The 17,628-nt window shown below is 41.5% G+C and overlaps 1 protein-coding gene across 3 annotated transcripts in view; it reads left to right on the top strand.

The window, feature by feature from the left end:
- MRPL48 (mitochondrial ribosomal protein L48) overlaps positions 1–17,628 on the top strand; it is a 69,730-nt gene that overhangs the window by 29,549 nt on the left and 22,553 nt on the right. For all 3 annotated transcript variants that reach the window (XM_082749790.1, XM_082749789.1, XM_082749791.1), the window contains exon 4: positions 11,479–11,567. In XM_082749790.1, coding sequence (XP_082605916.1) covers positions 11,479–11,567 — 89 coding nt within the window. The remainder of the gene's footprint in view (positions 1–11,478; positions 11,568–17,628) is intronic.

The raw sequence follows: 17,628 nt of genomic DNA, 5'->3' as shown, positions 1-17,628 counted from the left end.
CTTTCCCTCTGTGCCTCCTCCATACTTGTACTTTTGTTCTCTTTCTCTCTCTAAAATAAATAAATAAAATCTTAAGAAAAAGAAAAGAGTATCAAAGGGAAAAGAATGGGAAACAAGAAGGAAACTAACGTTTACTGAGTGCGTCGTGTATGCCAGGCAGTACAGAAGAGGTTTTACATCTGTTAATTTTTTCGGAAAATGGCAGCAGTATGTAGAGGGTCACCATTTCTACCAGCCACAAAGCCCAGTATCTCAAATTATGAGCTTCTTTTTATTTATTCATTCTCCCAACAGACATTTATTATACGAGGATATATTTAGGTGCTGAGGATACAAAATTGAGAGGATACAATCCTTGCCTTTTGGAAGCTTATAGTCATTTTTTTTTAAAGATTTTATTTATTTATTTGACAGACAGAGATCACAAGTAGGCAGAGAGGCAGGCAGAGAGAGGGGGGAAGCAAGCTCCCTGCTGAGCAGAGAGCCCAAAGCAGGGCTCGATCCCAGGACCCTGGGATCCTGACCTGAGCTGAAAACAGAGCCTTAACCCACTGAGCCACCCAGGCACCCCAGGAAAGGTTTTCTTTCACATTTTTTTCCTCTTAATTACACTTTTTATTTGGAAAGATTAAAAAAAAAAAAACACATATGACTGAAAAAAGATAATATGTCAAATAAACCCAGATTTGGCAATTACTAACATTTTGTCAGATGTTCATTTTGTTTTTTGTTTTTTTTTTAAAGATTTTATTTATTTGGGGGAGAGAGAGCACGTGGAAGCGCAAATGGGGGGAGGGGCAAACGGAGAGGGAGAAGCAGACTCCTTGCTGAGCAGGGAGCCCTATGTGGGACTCAGTCCTCAGTCCCAGGACCCTGTATCATGACTTGAGCTGAAGGCAGTCACTTAACCAACTGAGCCACCCAGGTGTCCTTGTTTTGTTTTATTATTATTATTTTTTTATCTTGTTTTGTTTTAAAAAGAGATTATGGGGCTTCTGGGTGGGCTCAGTCGTTAAGTGTCTGCCTTTAGCTCAGGTCATGATCAGAGAGAGTCCTGGGATTGAGCCCCGACTTGGACTCCCTGCACAGCGGGAAGCCTACTTCTCCCTCTCCCATTCCCCTTGCTTGTGTTGCCTCTCTTACTGTGTCTCTCTCTGTCAAATAAATAAATAAAATCTTTAAATAAATAAACAAAATAAAGAGAGATTATTATGTTCAGGTGCTCTTATTCCATGGGTTTGGTCTCATCCCTTACTCTCAACTAGAGGCAAAGTTTATTTTGAACTTGTATGTTTTCTGAGTAACTTTTAAAAAAATTACTATTAAAATTAACAATTGTAAGAATTGTAAATGCATTTATATGGATGCATAGGATAAAAATTAACTGTACAAAAAGGTATATGATGAAAAGTCTAATTTTCTATTTCCCAGTCTTACTCCCCAGGGATACCCACTGACAGCAATTTCTTGTATGTTTTTCAAGAAGTTTTAGCAGGGGTACCTGGGTGGCTCACACAGTTAAACATCTGCCTTCGGCTCAGGTCATGATCCCAGTATTCTGGAAAGGAGCCCCGAATAGGGCTCCCTGCTTAGCAGGAAGCCTGCTTCTCTCCCTCTGCCTGCCATTCCCTCTGATGTGTGTGTATGTGCTCACTCGCTCTCTCTCTTTCTGGCAAAGAAGTAAATATATACATATATAAAGGAAGTTTTATGTTTATGTGAATATATACTGTGTGTGTATGAATATTCTTAATGCTGGACATTTAGGTTGTTCTCTGAGTTTTTGCTATTTCAAAAATGCTGCAGCAACCATCTTTATACATTTTTGTGTATTTGTTCCTGTACATTTATAAGATAAATTCCTGGAATTGAAATTGCTGAGTCAATGGATTATGATTAAAATTTTTGGTAAGTATCATCTGATTGTCCTTCAGAGAAGTTGTATTAATTTATATTTCTATTTTCTGGTCAAAACTGGGTTTTATAAAACATCTTATTTTTTGGTAGTAAAAAAGTTATGTCTTATTTGCATTTCTTGAGAGAATTTATCATCTTTCCACATTCTTTTTTTTTTTCATCTTCCCACATTCTTTTTTTTTTTTTTTTTTTAAGATTTTATTTACTTATTTGACAGAGAGAGAGAGAGATCACAAGTAGGCAGAGAGGCAGGCAGAGAGGGGGGAAGCAAGCTCCCTGCTGAGCAGAGAGCCCAAAGCAGGGCTTGATCCCAGGACCCTGAGATCATGACCTTAGCCAAAGGCAGAGGCTTAACCCACTGAGCCACCCAGGCACCCCATCTTTCCACATTCTTTTTTTTTTTTTTTTTTAAAGATTTTATTTATTTATTTGACAGACAGAGATCACAGGTAGGCAGAGAGGCAAGCAGAGAGAGAGGAGGAAACAGGCTCCCTGCTGAGCAGAGAGCCTGATGTGGGGCTCGATCCCAGGACCCTGGGATCATGACCTGAGCCGAAGGCAGAGGCTTTACACTGAGCCCCCCAGGCGCCCCTTTATCCACATTCTTATTGGCTATTTTTATTCCTTGCGAACTGTCTATACTTTCTGTCCATTTTGCTGTTGGGTTGCTGGCTTCTTCATTCTTTCTTTTTTTTTTTTTAAGATTATTTATTTATTTATTTATTTGACAGAGAGAGATCACAAGTAGGCAGAGAGGCAGGCAGAGAGAGGAGAGGAGGAAGCAGGCTCCCTGCTGAGCAGAGAGCCCGATGCGGGACTCGATCCCAGGACCCTGAGATCATGACCTGAGCCGAAGGCAGCGGCTTAACCCACTGACCCACCCAGGGGCCATGGCTTCTTCATTCTTAATTTATAAGATTTTTTTACATAGCTTTTACATATTAAGGAAATTAGCATTTTTCTGTCACCTCTGCTTTGAATTGCTTATAGTCATCTATCTCTTGATTTCTTGTGTTTTTTAATTGAGAAGTTTTATGTTTTTATAAAGCTAAGTTTTTTTTTTTTTTTAAAGATTTTATTTATTCATTTGACAGAGAGAAATCACAAGTAGATGGAGAGGCAGGCAGAGAGAGAGAGAGAGGGAAGCAGGCTCTCCGCTGAGCAGAGAGCCCGATGCGGGACTCGATCCCAGGACTCTGAGATCATGACCCCAGCCGAAGGCAGCGGCTCAACCCACTGAGCCACCCAGGCGCCCTAAAGCTAAGTTTATTAATCTTTGATATCTAGATTTTGTTTCTTGCTTAGAAAGATCTCTATTCCAAGATTAGTTTAAAAAAATCCCTCATGTTATCTTCTGGTATGTTTTTCCCCTTATAGATGTGATGCAGCTGGAATGAGAAGTGAGTAGTGATGCAGTTTTTCCCCCCCAAATGAGTACTTAATTGTTTCAGCATTTATTTATTTATTTAGTAATTGTTTCAGCATTTATTGAAACATCCATCTTTCCCCCTTAGGTTTGAGAAAGTCACCTTTATCATATACTAAGTTTCCATATAGATCTGGGAGTATTCTAATTTTTGTTCTATTGATTTGTCTGTATATTTGATACCATTACTAACCTTTTAAAAATACTATTGGTTACTGTAATTTTGTAGTATATTTTAGTATTTGAGAACTAGTTAAATCTGAGGGTTTTTAAAAATTTATTTATTTAAAAGATTTTATTTAATTATTTGACAGACAGAGATCACAAGTAGGCAGAGAGGCAGGCAGAGAGAGAGAGAGAGGAGGAAGCAGGCTCTCTACTAAGCAGAGAGACCAATGTGGGGCTCGATTCCAGGACCCTGAGATCATGACCTGAGCCAAAGGCAGAGGCTTTAATCCACTGAGCCACCCAGGTGTCCCTTATTTTGTTTTTAAAGCTGGGATCAAATAGGGCATGTTAAAACCTGTTGGAGGAAATCCATTAGGGAGGGGATTCTTTTGAAAAGAGAGGTGGGGAATAATGAAATTATTTACTCAAACAGTTTTTCTTCTTATTTTTCTTGTTTTTTTTTTTTTTAAATTATAGATTTTTATTTATTTATTTGACAGAGAGAGAGAGATCACAAGTAGGCAGAGAGGTAGGCAGAGAGAGCAGGGTGGTGGGGGGGGGAGCAGGCTCCCTGCTGAGGATAGGGAGAGAAAGGGGGAAAGAATTTCAAGCAGGCGCCACACTGAGCATAGAGCCAAACACAGGGCTTGATCCCACGACCTTGAAATCATGACCTGAGCTGAAACCAAGAGTCAGATGTTCAACCAACTGAGCCACCCAGGTGCCCCTAAAACAGTTTTCTATTTGGAGAAATTCAAGCTGTCTTTAGGAATTTTCAATGTAAACAACACTATATGAACATCCTCATACATCAGTATTTATACCCTTGTCTGATTATTTACTCAGCATACATTTCTAAAAGTCAGACTCTTGGGTCAAATGAAATGGACATTTTTTTTTTCTTTTTTAAATATTTTATTTATTTATTTGCCAGAGACAGAGGGAGAGAGAGCGAGTGAGCACAGGCAGACAAAGAGGCAGGCAGAGGCAGAGGGAGAAGCAGGCTCCCTGCCGAGCAAGGAGCCCGATGTGGGACTCGATCCCAGGACCCTGGGATCATGACCTGAGCTGCAGGCAGCTGCTTAACCAACTGAGCCACCCAGGCATCCCTGAAATGGACATTTTTAAAGCTATTGATGTGTATTACCAAACTGGTCTCCAAAAAGATTATGTTATTTTATTCTTCTTTGGTATTTGAGAATCCCTTTTCATATACTCATCAATATTAAGCATTATTATTTTTTAATATTTGGTAATATTATAAGTTTTAAAATGCCATCCCTTGTATTTGTATTTTGCATGTCTTTGATTACTAGTGGTTGACCATATTTCCATATACTTACTGGCCATTTATCTTTTCCTTTGCCCATTTTTCATTTGTTGTCAGGGAATCTCAGAAGGCCCTCTAGAAGGCCCAAGGTGACTCAACAGTGTTGGCATGCCAAGATAATTCTACTTGAAAGGACATAGTTTTGTTGGCATTTATTATGGGTTTTTTGAGATATCCTTAAAGTCAGAAATTCCAAGATTGAATTATATTGGTTTTCAGAAAAGAAGAGTGGGAAGCAGTGCCCTGTTCCAACCTTTACCCATTTACTCTCTATGGGTCTGGGTACCATCCCAGCTGCTCTCTCTAAAAGATGGGTGTGATTGTAGTGACTACCTTTTTTTTACTGTTTTGAACATACATAGAAAGGTAGAAATAGGGGCGCCTGGGTGGCTCAGTGGGTTAAAGCCTCTGCCTTCGGCTCAGGTCATGATCTCAGAGTCCTGGGATCGAGCCCCACATCGGGCTCTCTGCTCAGCAGGGAGCCTGCTTCCTCCTCTCTCTCTGCCTGCCTCTCTGCCTATTTGTAATCTCTATCTGTCAAATAAATAAATAAAATCTTAAAAAAAAAAAGAAAGGTAGAAATTGAATAATTGAATATATATATATATATACCTGTATGTAATATATGTAAAGAGATCTGAAGTGGTTAAGTGAGAACTCAGAGTCCTTTCATTACAGCATGAGCAAAAAGATAGAATCAGAGAAACGTGGCACATTCAAATCCAAGCAGTTAGGTGTACTATAATCAGAAAACCTGGAAAAAGTTTGTAAAGAGATTTTGACAAAAGTGGGTAGCTGCCAGGGCCAAATCCTTGCAGGTTGTCTTGGTACAATGTCTTAAGAACCTTTCAGCATGGAGCCCAGTGTGGGACCTGAACTCAAGACCCTGAGCCCAAGACCCAAGCCGAGATCAAGAGTCAGATGTCCAACTGACTGAGCCACCCAGGTGCCTCATAAAGGCAATTTTTGAGTACATATTATTTGCCAGGTGCATGGATATCCCTGCCCTTGTGGTATGTAAAGGACTTTTAGTCCACTGAATGGAGAGAATATCCTATAATAAATTCTGACTGGGGCTACCACAGTGTTTCTACCTATTACTGTAGCATAGCCCTGCTAAAATTGCCTATTCTAATTTTGAAGGAGAAATAATTAAAGTGACATTGTTACCCGCATCCTGGATTGATGGGTTTAGTTCCCAGCTTAGTAAACAGGGACACTGAAGGACAGTTGGCTCTAGCATATATAAAGAAAATAGATGTGATGTGAGAGAAGATGATATGTGATTACATCCTATAATTGCGCTAATTGAAAGATCTTCAGAGCCTCCTTTTGAAACCGTGGGGGTCTATGTCTTCAGTGAAAAGAGTTGCCTTTCCTCTTAGGAGGCTACAGTGCTAATGTGACAGCAGGAAATCCAGTTTGACGACAAGGAGCAGGGGAAGAATTCTGTTGAACTTACTAGAAATTGGAGGCTTTCAAACTGGTAAATTTTATAATGTAAACAACAGGCTAATTAAGCAGTTTAAACACTGGTAATTTGACCAAAACCTTTCATTTAAGGGGGAAAATGGTTAATTTAACAGTAGTTTGAACCAGCTTCTTAATTAACCAGCTGCTCTAATTATAGGGATTGCCCTAAACTGGATTTGAAAATGCTTTCTTGCCAAGGAATTCTGGCAGAAGAGAGGCTGAGATGGGCTGGTGCTTTCACCTATGATGTGTTACTGTCTCAAAGATCACCTTTGGTTCTGCTGTTTGAAACCATGAGGGGTTTGTTTGAGTTTCTGTGTACTTAAGGATGGTGGTTGGCATCTGAATTTTCTTTCTTTTTTTTTTTTTTTTTTAATATTTTATTTATTTATTCAACAGACAGAGATCACAAGTAGGCAGAGAGGCAGGCAGAGAGAGAGGAGAAAGCAGGCTTCCCTTGGAGCAGAGAGCCCGATGTGGGGCTCGATCCCAGGAGCCGGAGATCATGACCTGAGCTGAAGGCAGAGGCTTTAACCCACTGAGCCACCCAGGCACCCCTGAATTTTCTTTAAATAAAATGTTCTACTATATAGTGGAGGCACCAGAGAGCTGTAACAGTGAAGTGAAATCGATGATCTTTGAACGTTTAGGGCAGTAGAAGAGTTTCATGGAGACAGTGACAAATATTTGAGCTGGCCTTGGAGGCTGGCTAAGATTTCACCAGTTGGAGAGTTGCAGTCCCAGTAGGGGTTACTGCCCAGCATGGCACAGAGGCATAGCGACTGCACGGTTCCTGCAGAATGGCAAGTATAGCTCTGTGGCTGAGGAGCAAGGTTTTAAAGGCCTGGAGGAGTGGGAGAATGAGATGAAGTCGTTGAAAGTAGATTATAGAATCAAGCTTCTGAAATGCTTACCTAAGGACTATGAACATTTTGAAATATGGCCAAGACCTTCCCTGCCTCATTCACTGGTGTCTCTGTAGTGCCTGGTACAGTGCCTGGCACATACTAAGTACTTTAAAAAAATTATGTGGGTACAGTGAATAAATTGTTGAATTAATGAAAGAGAAGAACGTGATTAGGTTTGTGTTTTAGAAGGATCAGTTTGGCAGCTGTAGAGGATGGAATAGAGAGAGGGATGTGGATACAGTGAGATTACCAACAATTTAGCCAAGGCTGCCCCTTGAATTTCGTAACCCACCCGTGCTCTCATTCACCTTTCCAAAGTGATCTTTTTTTTTTTTTTTTTTTAAGATTTTATTTATTTAACAGACAGATCACAAGTAGGCAGAGAGGCAGGCAGAGGTGGGGCGGTGGGGGGTGGGTTGAGGGGGAGGAAGCAGGCTCCCTGCTGAGCAGAGAGCCTGATGTGGGGCCTAATCCCAGGACTCTTTGAGATTATGACTTGAGCCAAAGGCAGAGGTTTTAACCCACTGAGCCACCCAAATTGATCTTTTAAAAACATGTCGGACATACCCTTTCCCTGCTGCTCAGTGTGAAATGCAAATCCTTCACAAGGCCTAGGGTGGGGTGTTCCCATTCACTCCTCTGGTTTCTGGTATACTCTGTGCCCTTCTCACTTTGCTTCAGCCACACTGACCGCCTTTCTTTTCCTGGAACATGCCAATAGGTGGCCTTTGCACTGCTATTCCCTCTGCCTGGAACATTCATCCTCCAACTTTGCCTAATAAATTCCTCTTTGCCTTTCAGATTACAGTTTTATTTATTTTTTTGAATAAATAATACGTGTACTTGGAACAGGTTTTAATGATACCAAGAGTATAAAATAAGCAGTGAGTCTTCTCCTCCTGCCTTCTAGCCACTTCCCCTCCCTGGGGATGACCACTACTTTCCTCTGAATTCTGGTCTCAGTTCCCATGTCGTTTTTTTCCAGAGAAGGCCTCCGATACTCCAGTTGAAAATAGATCCACTAGTCTTATTGCTATAGCTGTCTGTGCTTTTTTTCCCCATTCATCACAATTGGTAATTTTATATTTATTTTGTGATTGTTCTGTTAGTTTTCTCCTCCCACTAGACTGTCAGTTTTGTGCTGCATAGTTGGAACCTGAAGGCTCAAAGGATCCAAGGTCTTAGATTCAGAAAGACAGAATTGGGATAGCAGCCAAGAAGATACCTCAGCTGGGTTCAGTGCTCTTTTATAACCTCTGCCAAAAATACCTTCTTCTTCCTTGCACGGTAAACTCTTAAACTCCTCTTGCAAGAATTCATCTGTTACCTCTTCTGAACCTACGCCCCTTACCCTTCCCTACACCCACCACCTCCCCACACCAAGGCAGATTCATTGTTCCTTCCTCCAGGCATTCACTACCTTGCTCTCATCTCTATTAAAGGAATTTGTGCACGGTAAGGTAATTCTGTGCTTTCCTACCATCCTTCCCTAGTACACATTGAGTCTCCGGGGAAAGCGGCATATTCTAGTCATCTTTGTCCCAGTGTCTGTACAGTTGTTGGCATGTAGTATATGTGGGCTAATGCATGTCATGGAAAGGACCCATGGTGTCCAGGTTTGTCTTGATGAAACAATGTGGATTATAAATGCAGGATTGACTCTGATGCCACAATTGCTTTTGATGAAACAATGTGAATTACAAAGGCAGAAGCCAATCTCTGACTGCTTTGGCATAGAGCAGACCTGCTTGGAAGCCCATTTTATTTATTTTATTTTTTTAAAGATTTTATTTATTTATTTGACAGAGATCACAAGTAGGCAGAGAGGCAGGGAAGCAGGCTCCCTGCCGAGCAGAGAGCCTAACGTGGGATCCCAGGACCGTGGGATCGTGACCTGAGCCGAAGGCAGAGGCTTTAACACACTGAGACACCCAGGTGCCCCTGGAAGCCCATTTTAGAAAGAGAAGCCTAGGAAATATTTCACTTCTCCACACTATTTGCTGTTTAGCCTCCCTATAGAATGGTGGCTCTGGGAAGATGATGGCAGGACCACAGGAGCTGGAATAAAAGGGATCAGATCCTAGGACTAATACTTCTCCAGAAGGTAGAGAATGAGCAAGAGAGATAGAAGAACTGTGTGGGGCTGGTTCCAGTGGGAGGACAGAGATGAGGAACTGAAATCTAAGCTAGGAAAGTACATTATCTAGCTAGATTTTATATTCCAGAAATTCCACCTGTGTGCATAGGCCATTTAGCTGGGTAGATCTGGGTTTAAATTGCAGTTCTGCCTTTTACTTGCTGGATGGCCTTGGCCATTTGACCATATTTTTTGAGCTACAGTTTCCTTTTTTGTTTGTTTGTTTAAAGATTTTATTTATTTATTTATTTAACAGAGAGAGAGACAGCAAGAGAGGGAACACAAGCAGGGGAAGTGGGAGAGGGAGAAGCAGGCTTCCCTCTGAGCGGGGAGCCCAATGCCAGGCTCGATCCCATGACTGTGGGATCATGACCTGAGCCAAAGGCAGACGCTTAAAGACTGAGCCACCCAGGTGCCCCTTCTTTTTTTTGTTTAAATTAAGTTTTTAATTTTAATTCCAGTGTAGCTAACATACTCATGATAAGTGTTCTCTTTGATCCCTATCACCTATATAATCCATGCCCCCACCCGCCTTCCCTCTGATAACCATCATTTTGTCTCTATGTTAAGAGTCTGTTTCTTGGTTTCTCTCTCTCTCTCTTATCTTTGCTCATTTGTTTTGTTTCTTAAATTCCTTCTATGAGTGAAATCATGTGGTATTTGTTTTTCTCTGACTGACTGACTTCACTTAGCATTATGCTCCCTAGATCCATCCATCTTGTTTCAAATGGCAGAATTTCATTCTTTTTCATAGCTGAATAATACTCTGTTGTGTATATGTGTGTATATATATATATATATATATATATATATATATATACACCACATGTCCTTTATCCATTCATTATTTGATGGACACTTGGGCTTTTTCCATAATTTGGCTATTGTAAATAATGCTGCTATAAATATAGGGGTGCATGTATCCCTTTGAATTAGTATTTTTATATTTTTAGGGTAGATACCCAGCACTGCAGTTACTGGATCATAAAGTAGTTCTATTTTTTTTTTAAAGATTTTATTTATTTATTTGACAGAGAGAGATAGTGAGAGGGGGGACATAAGCAGGAGGAGCAGGAGAGGGAGAAGCAGACTCCCGCTGAGCAGGGAGCCCAGTGTAGAGCTTGATCCTGGGACCCTAAGGTCATGACCTGGGCCGAAGGCAGACATTTAACCGAGCGACCCAGGTGCCCCAGATAGTTCTATTTTTAGCTTTTTGAGGAACCTCCATTCTACTTTCCACAGTGGCTGTGTCAGTTTGCATTCCCACCAACGGAGCACGAGGATTCCTTTTTCTCCACATCCTCGCCAACAGTTGCTTTCTAGTGTTTTTGATTTTATCCATTCTGACAGGTGTGAGGTGATACCTCATTGTGGTTTTGATTTGCATTTCCCTGATGATGAGTGATGTTGAGCATCTTTTCATGTGTTGAGCTATAGTGTCTTTATTTGTAAACAAGGATAACAATAATGAAGATTAAAGCCCCTCCTTGGAGGTGGGTCCAAGGGGTGCATGTCTGGGCCTACCACAATAAATGTGTATATGGAGATCCTAGTTTATACTTGGTAGTAGTATACAAACACACTGTTCTGTACCTTAGGTTTTTGTTTTTATTGTTATTTGTGTGGAGGTGTTGGAGGTTGCAGTGTGTGCTGGAGGGTTTTCCTTATTAGCACAGATAAGTCCAACAGATGGCTTGTAAAACTGTGGAAATCTGTGGTCCTCCTTGTACCTCGTTGTATTTGCCACTCATCTCTTTCTCTGTATGATCCACATTAGAAAACTTCAAAAGGATTATTGGCATTGGAGGAGCAAGCGAAAACCAGAGCACTATAAGAATGTATTTTGTCCTCTTATCACCAGTGGCTATACGAGGAGAGACTTTCTCAAAGGAAGATAGGTAGTGGGGAGTGGATATAGTCCAGGGCCCAAATGGAGAGAAAAAGAGGGTAAACTGAGAGTCAGCCCAGGATCAAGAAATAGCTCCTGTCTCTTTGAACCAGCAATAGGCCTGCTATCCCACATATTCCCAGTCTTATGGTGGAGAATTTGTCTCCTCATGTGTGATGATCTGCCCTACAGGAGATTTGAAACATGTTTGTCTTATTTTCTGTCGTTTAGGTGGCATTCTGCTGAGTACCAGTCGGCACTACAAGACACGGCCTACCCATGGCATTGGAAGATACAAGCACCTAGTGAAACCACAGGAGGTAAAGGGAGCATGGGTCCTTTAGAAGAGGATAGTGTGCAGCTTTTGCAAAGACCTGCATAGGGTGGATAACATTGGAGGTAGATAATATTGGGGTCCCCCTTTAGTCCTCTCCAGTTATTTCATTTGGAAATTATCTGTAGTGAACTGTTTTGTTTCTACCAGCTCTCAATCTTGTCCCTACACCAGGTTATCGCAGTGAACAGCCAGTGATTTGGTTTTATTATTTGTGGTGCTTTAAAAATCACCTTCTTAGTACTTATTTCAGCATGGACCTCACAATAAAGGATATATTCACTTAAGTTGAATGAACGGTTTGTGGCAAGTAGAGGCGGATTGGTATTTTCAGCCGAATAGTTTTACAGTATTTGCAGATTTAAAAGATGTTTATATTTCTTGCATACATTATTAGTGGTAACTGGGAGTTAGTTCTAAGCATGCTAAGATTATTTAGCCCATTTCTTAGGACTCCTAGATCTGCAGGATTACTTCTATGGTTAGATTTCTGGGCATGTGCAGAGGGTTTTGCAGTGAGGTGGACACACCACCAGCCTGAAAGTCAGAAAGTCTGGTTTTGAGTCAGATTCTGTCACTTCCTATAAATAGTATGGTTAAGAAACATTTTGCTTTTCTACCTAAGGAGACGTCTACATCTGACCTTTTCCTCTTTGGTTTATTGTAATGTTCTACATAACCATGATCGTTTCCCACCACCCCTTTCTCTCCTTGGCAGAGGTCAATACCACCTTATTTGGGTCTCAGAAACCACTAAACTTGGGGTGCCTGAGTGGCTCAATTGTTAAGTGTCTGCCTTTGGCTCAGGTCATGATCCCAGAGTCCTGAAATCGAGCCCCGAATCAGGCTCCCTGCTCAGGGGGAGGCCTGCTTCTCCCTCTCCTACTCCCCTTGCTTGTGTTCCCTCTCTCTCTCTCTCTCTCTTTTTTTTTTTAAAGATTCCATTTATTTATTTGACAGAGAGAGACACAGCTAGAGAGGGAGCACAAGCAGGGGGAGCAGGAGAGGGAGAAGCAGACTTCCCGTCGAGCAGCAAGCCTGATGTGGGCCCCCATCCCAGGACCCTGGGATCATGACCTGAGCCAAAGGCAGATAGATGCTCAATGACTGATCCACCCAGGTGCCCCTTGTGTTCCCTCTCTTGCTGTGTCTCTCTCTGTCAAATAAATAAACAAAATCTTAAAAAAAAAAAAAAAAAAAAAAAAAAAAGAAGTCTGAGCATCCTCCTTATAGCAGGGAATTTCATGAGAGGATCATTGCCACATCTGAGGCTTATATTAGGCATCCTCCCAGCAGGAAATAGCCCAATTAAAATTGTTCATTTGTAGTTTGTAGTGGGAAGAGGACTGAACTGGGAACCAGGAAGCTTGTAGGCTTAGTTATGCCACTTATTACATCTTCATGGCTTTGGATAATTAACCTTAACCCTCTGGACATTGTGGGCCCTGAAATTATATGTAAAAAAATTTTTTTTAAGATTTTATTTATTTATTTGACAGAGAGAGAGATCACAAGTAGGCAGAGAGGCAGGCAGAGAGAGAGAAGGGAGGAAGCAGGCTCCTTCCTGAGCAGAGAGCCCGATGTGGAGCTCACTCTCAGGACCCTGAGATCATGACCTGAGCCAAAGGCAGAGGCTTAACCCACTGAGCCATCCAGGTGCCCTGTAAAGTGTTTTATATGTGTAATTTTTTTCTGGGAAGAGAGTCCATAACTTTTATCAAAGTCTTAATAAAGGCTGAGAAACTGGATTAGAGTATCTTTTTGTTTTGTTTTTTAAGATTTTATTTATTTGACAGAGAAAGAGAGCGAGAGCAGGAACATAAGCAGGGGGAGTGGGAGAGGGAGAAGCAGGCTTCCCACCAAGCAGGGAGCCCGATGCTGGGCTTATGACCTGAGCTGAAGGCAGATGCTTAACAACTGAGCTACCCAGGTGTCCCTGAATTAGAATATCTTTAAGAGTCTTTCAGCTCTGAGATCATGTAATTCTGTGATGCTCTGAAACATTTATCAAACGTCTATTATATGGTGGGCATTGTTGAGGGTGCCTTGTCTATTCAGAGTGGGTTGTAATAAAATTTTAGAGGATGAATGAACAAGATCTGGTTCACGCTCAGACAGCTTGTAAATCATTAGAGGTAAGACACAGATAATTACACTCTTCAGCAGGAAGTGACAGGTGCTAAAAGGAAGATACAAAGTGCTATTAAAATTCAAAAGAAGGAGTGATTTACACCCTTTCTGAGTTGTGACACCTTAGAGTAGTTGTTGGAGATGTTTTATTTTGTGATATGCCTCTTCTAAAAGTCCCATATAAATTAATAGGAAATAAACTTCATTTTGTTTGGGTGTGTGTTCTTTGTTTTTTTGTTAATTTCTTGGGATCCTCCATCTTTTGTTTATTTTTGTTTTATTTTTAAAGATTTATTTTATTTATTTGTCAGAGAAAGCGCGCACACAGAGGGACAAGCAGGCTCCCCTCTGAGGAAGGAGCCCGATGCGGAACTCAAATCTCAGGACCCTGGGATCATGATCTGAGCCAAAGGCAGATGCTCAACTGACTAAGCCACCCAGGTGTCTAGGGATCCTCCATCTTAAAAGATAATTTTCTGCATATGCCATGCTCTGACCCACTCTGTAGTTTGGTATAAAAGGAAGCTTAATGCCCTATTAATGCCATCTGTCCTTATATTTCTCTCTAGTTTCTTCTCCCATCTCAGGAATGGATGAGTTTTTCCCTAGTTTCTTCTCCCATCTAGGGAGTTAGAGAATAATGCTCTAACTGCATTGAGCCTCTTGGCTTTTATCCAAATCATCACACTGTTTTAAGGCCTCACAAGTTTCTCTATAAAACATACTCTTTCAAGGCTGTTCTGTCTACTTGGAATATCTTCTCCCTCTTTTCACTTGGCTAATGCATCCTCAACCTTTAGCTTGTAGTGAGGAAGCAGGATGAGGAGGGGGAAAATGAACCTCCCCTTCTGAGAAATCTTCCTGGATTCCCAGCACTGGATTACTTGTCCTACCATAGCTCCTAGAGTTCCTTGTGCTTGCTCTGTATATGACTTACTGCTCTGTTTGAATGGTCTGTTTGATGACCATTTCCCCTTCTAGCTCTTTCTCCTCAGTTTGCAGCAGAGGGCCTGGAATCAAGTCGAGGACAGTAAATATTGATCAAGCTGAACTGATATGTGCTTACTAGAGCTGCCCCAAGGTTTTGTAAATCAGAGCTGGCAAACACAACCCACTCTTTGCAAACAGCTGGCTCCAGATGACCTTGGTTGCTTAAAGGGAGGGATAGGGATGCTCTCTTTGGTTAGGGTTGTAGGCTTTTCTCTGATGTCATTTGTTGTCCCTGGGTGGCTAGCCAGATAGTAGTGAAAGTTGCTGCAGGCTCCTTGCTTCCTGCATGGTATAGTACATGAAAGTTCTCATCTGCCAGCTTGCAGAGGCTCTCTCCAGGTCCCTGTTTCTTCTCCCCTATTGGGGAACTGGACTAGAAAGGCTTGAAGGCCCCCTTTCTCTCCCTAAGCATAGATCCTAGAAAAAAAAATGAGCTCCCAGATTCCATTTTTTTTCTCTCTTTCTTTCATCCCTAAGACAAGAGTTAATTCTCATGCACCAAGTGCCCAGACCTTGTCCCATTTCTGCTGGTGTAATCTTACATGCTGTTATGACCCAGCTTGACTGTGGCAGTGAGGGATCATGCTTCAGAGCTCATCTCTAGACCTAGCACTGTGTCTCAATACATAGACCTCATTATTTCCTCAAGGGCCCTGAATCATTCTGTTAAATTTATTTATTTTAAATCTTTTTTTTTTTTTTAAAGATTTTATTTACTTATTTCGCAGAGAGATAGAGAGCACAAGTGGCAGGCAGAGGGAGAGGGAGAAGCAGGCTCCCTGCTGAGCAGGGATTCCCGAGGAGGGCCTCGATCCCTGGACCCTGGCGATCATGACCTGAGCCGCTTAACCAACTGAGCCACCCAGGCACCCCACTGTGTTGAATTTAAAAGGCTTCAGATTGTTTGGAGTGATTTTTATTTCATAGAAATAAATGCGTAGTCCTTCATTTTTGTAGAGTGCCAGGTTATTTCTCCCAAGACCACTTACTTGCCCTCAGCTGTTGTCCTGCCTTCAGTCTTGGGGTAATAATAATCCAAGAAGCAAAACTGCCAAGAGGAGGATGTGGGAGGATGGAATGGACACAACATAAATTGCTGTCAGTTTATAATAATTGTCCTGTGTTCTATTTTCTAGGACCCAGGGGCAAGAGAGTAATATGTATCTTTTGAAATTTAGTCCTCTTTATAGAATGGCTCCCTAAGAGTCGAGATGTTTTTTCTCTTGGAAACAGTTTGCACTGTTGACATAGAGGAGGTGTCTGTCATTTATGACACCTATTTAGTTTGTTGTAACACCCATAGATGAGCTCCCACAGCCACAAGTCTGTGAGGAGACTGTGGCATCATTCCCAGAAAAATCAGCAGATCAGAATCACTTTATGGTGACAGCCCCAGCTTCCTGGGAACAGAAAGATGGGTCTTTGCCAGTGCAGTAACTATAGGGCTAGACATGGGCTATAGGACTGATTTAGGGAAGAGTTGTTTCAATTAGTGTCCACGTTTTTCCTCAAGTCTACCTTCTGTAACTTACTGAAAAGAAGAGCCATTATTGAGCATCTACTATATGCCAGGCACTGCGTGAGCACAGATGATGCTCGGGTGAATGGGACACAGTCTTTTCCTACCAAACGTATATAGCGGGCTGGGAAAGATAGTGCTCAAGAATCTAACTAACTACACGTGGTAAGTGCTATACTAGGGGAATGAACTAAATATCAAGAGAACAAAGTTAAGGAAGCAATTCTCCCTGAAAGTGTCAGTGAAGGTGTTTTGGAGGTCACCTCAAAAAACATTTCCTAAGTGGGGCCTGCATTCATACACTGAGTATGTAAAGTGACTGGCCTTCAAAGTATCCAGCTGCTTGGGGGTACACTGGGCAGCACTGGGGCTGTAAAGAACATGCAGGAGTTTCCCAGAACTTTTCCAGATACAGAGAATGATTCCTGTGATGACCTTACTCAGCATGTGCCATTAGAGTGCCCTCATCTCCAGTCCACCAGTCTCATTCTGCCTTGCCTGTACTGCTGAGTTACAACCACGTCAGAGTTTTAGAGGGAGTCATGTTTGATATGAATAATAGCAGTGATCCCTTTCCATTTTCAAAGTGCCTTCACATCCATGATCTCGGTGCCTCTCAAGCAATATGCCCTTGGAACATTGGTGATCCTAGAGCTGAGCCTCACCTCAGGTGTATTAAGGGCAATCTTCCACATTTTAGAAAGATATTAAATTCATGGATAGACTTTTCTAAATTTCAAGTTTTCTCCCATCACTTTTACTTGATGAAAACAAATATTAACAGAGAGACTTAGATATATATTCATAGTTTTTGAAATGTAGAGAACTCCATTTATGTAATATAACCATGTTTTCTGCTAGTAAAGTCATTCTTGCATATGATAAAAGCATATGGATGAGGAATTTGTGGTGTTTCACAAAGAGAAACATGATTTTTCTTAGGCCCTTTACAACCAACAAATTGGAAAACGATGCCATTTGATTCACCAACTATTCTGTCGGATAGACAGGGTAGAAAAGGAAACTGATTGAGGGGCATAAATAATTTCTCTATGACATGCATCTGGTGAAGATGGAACCAGAACCAGAGTTCAATTCAGTTCAACTCAACATTTAATGTGGAGAAATAGAGAAATGAATGCAATGTAGTACCTTCTTATAGGAATTGAGATGGTAGTTTGGCTGCCATCATATAGAGAGAACCGCTTAATCAAGGGGCATAAACAAGATAGCTTATTTCTCTTCCACATAAAAGTGTAAGTAGATATTCCAACTTTCGGCTTTGCCACACTTAATACTGCTTATATCTCAGTTTTGAGATGGCTGCTCCCGCTTCAGCCATTATGTCCACATGCCATCAAGCAGGATGGTGAAAGGGAAAGTGTGCGAAGCTCTATCTCGCTGGCCA

The sequence above is a fragment of the Mustela nivalis genome, assembly GCF_964662115.1.
Source record: "Mustela nivalis genome assembly, chromosome: 9".
In the NCBI taxonomy this organism is placed as follows: Eukaryota; Metazoa; Chordata; class Mammalia; order Carnivora; family Mustelidae; genus Mustela; species Mustela nivalis.
This window is presented reverse-complemented; position numbering and strand designations above follow the sequence as displayed.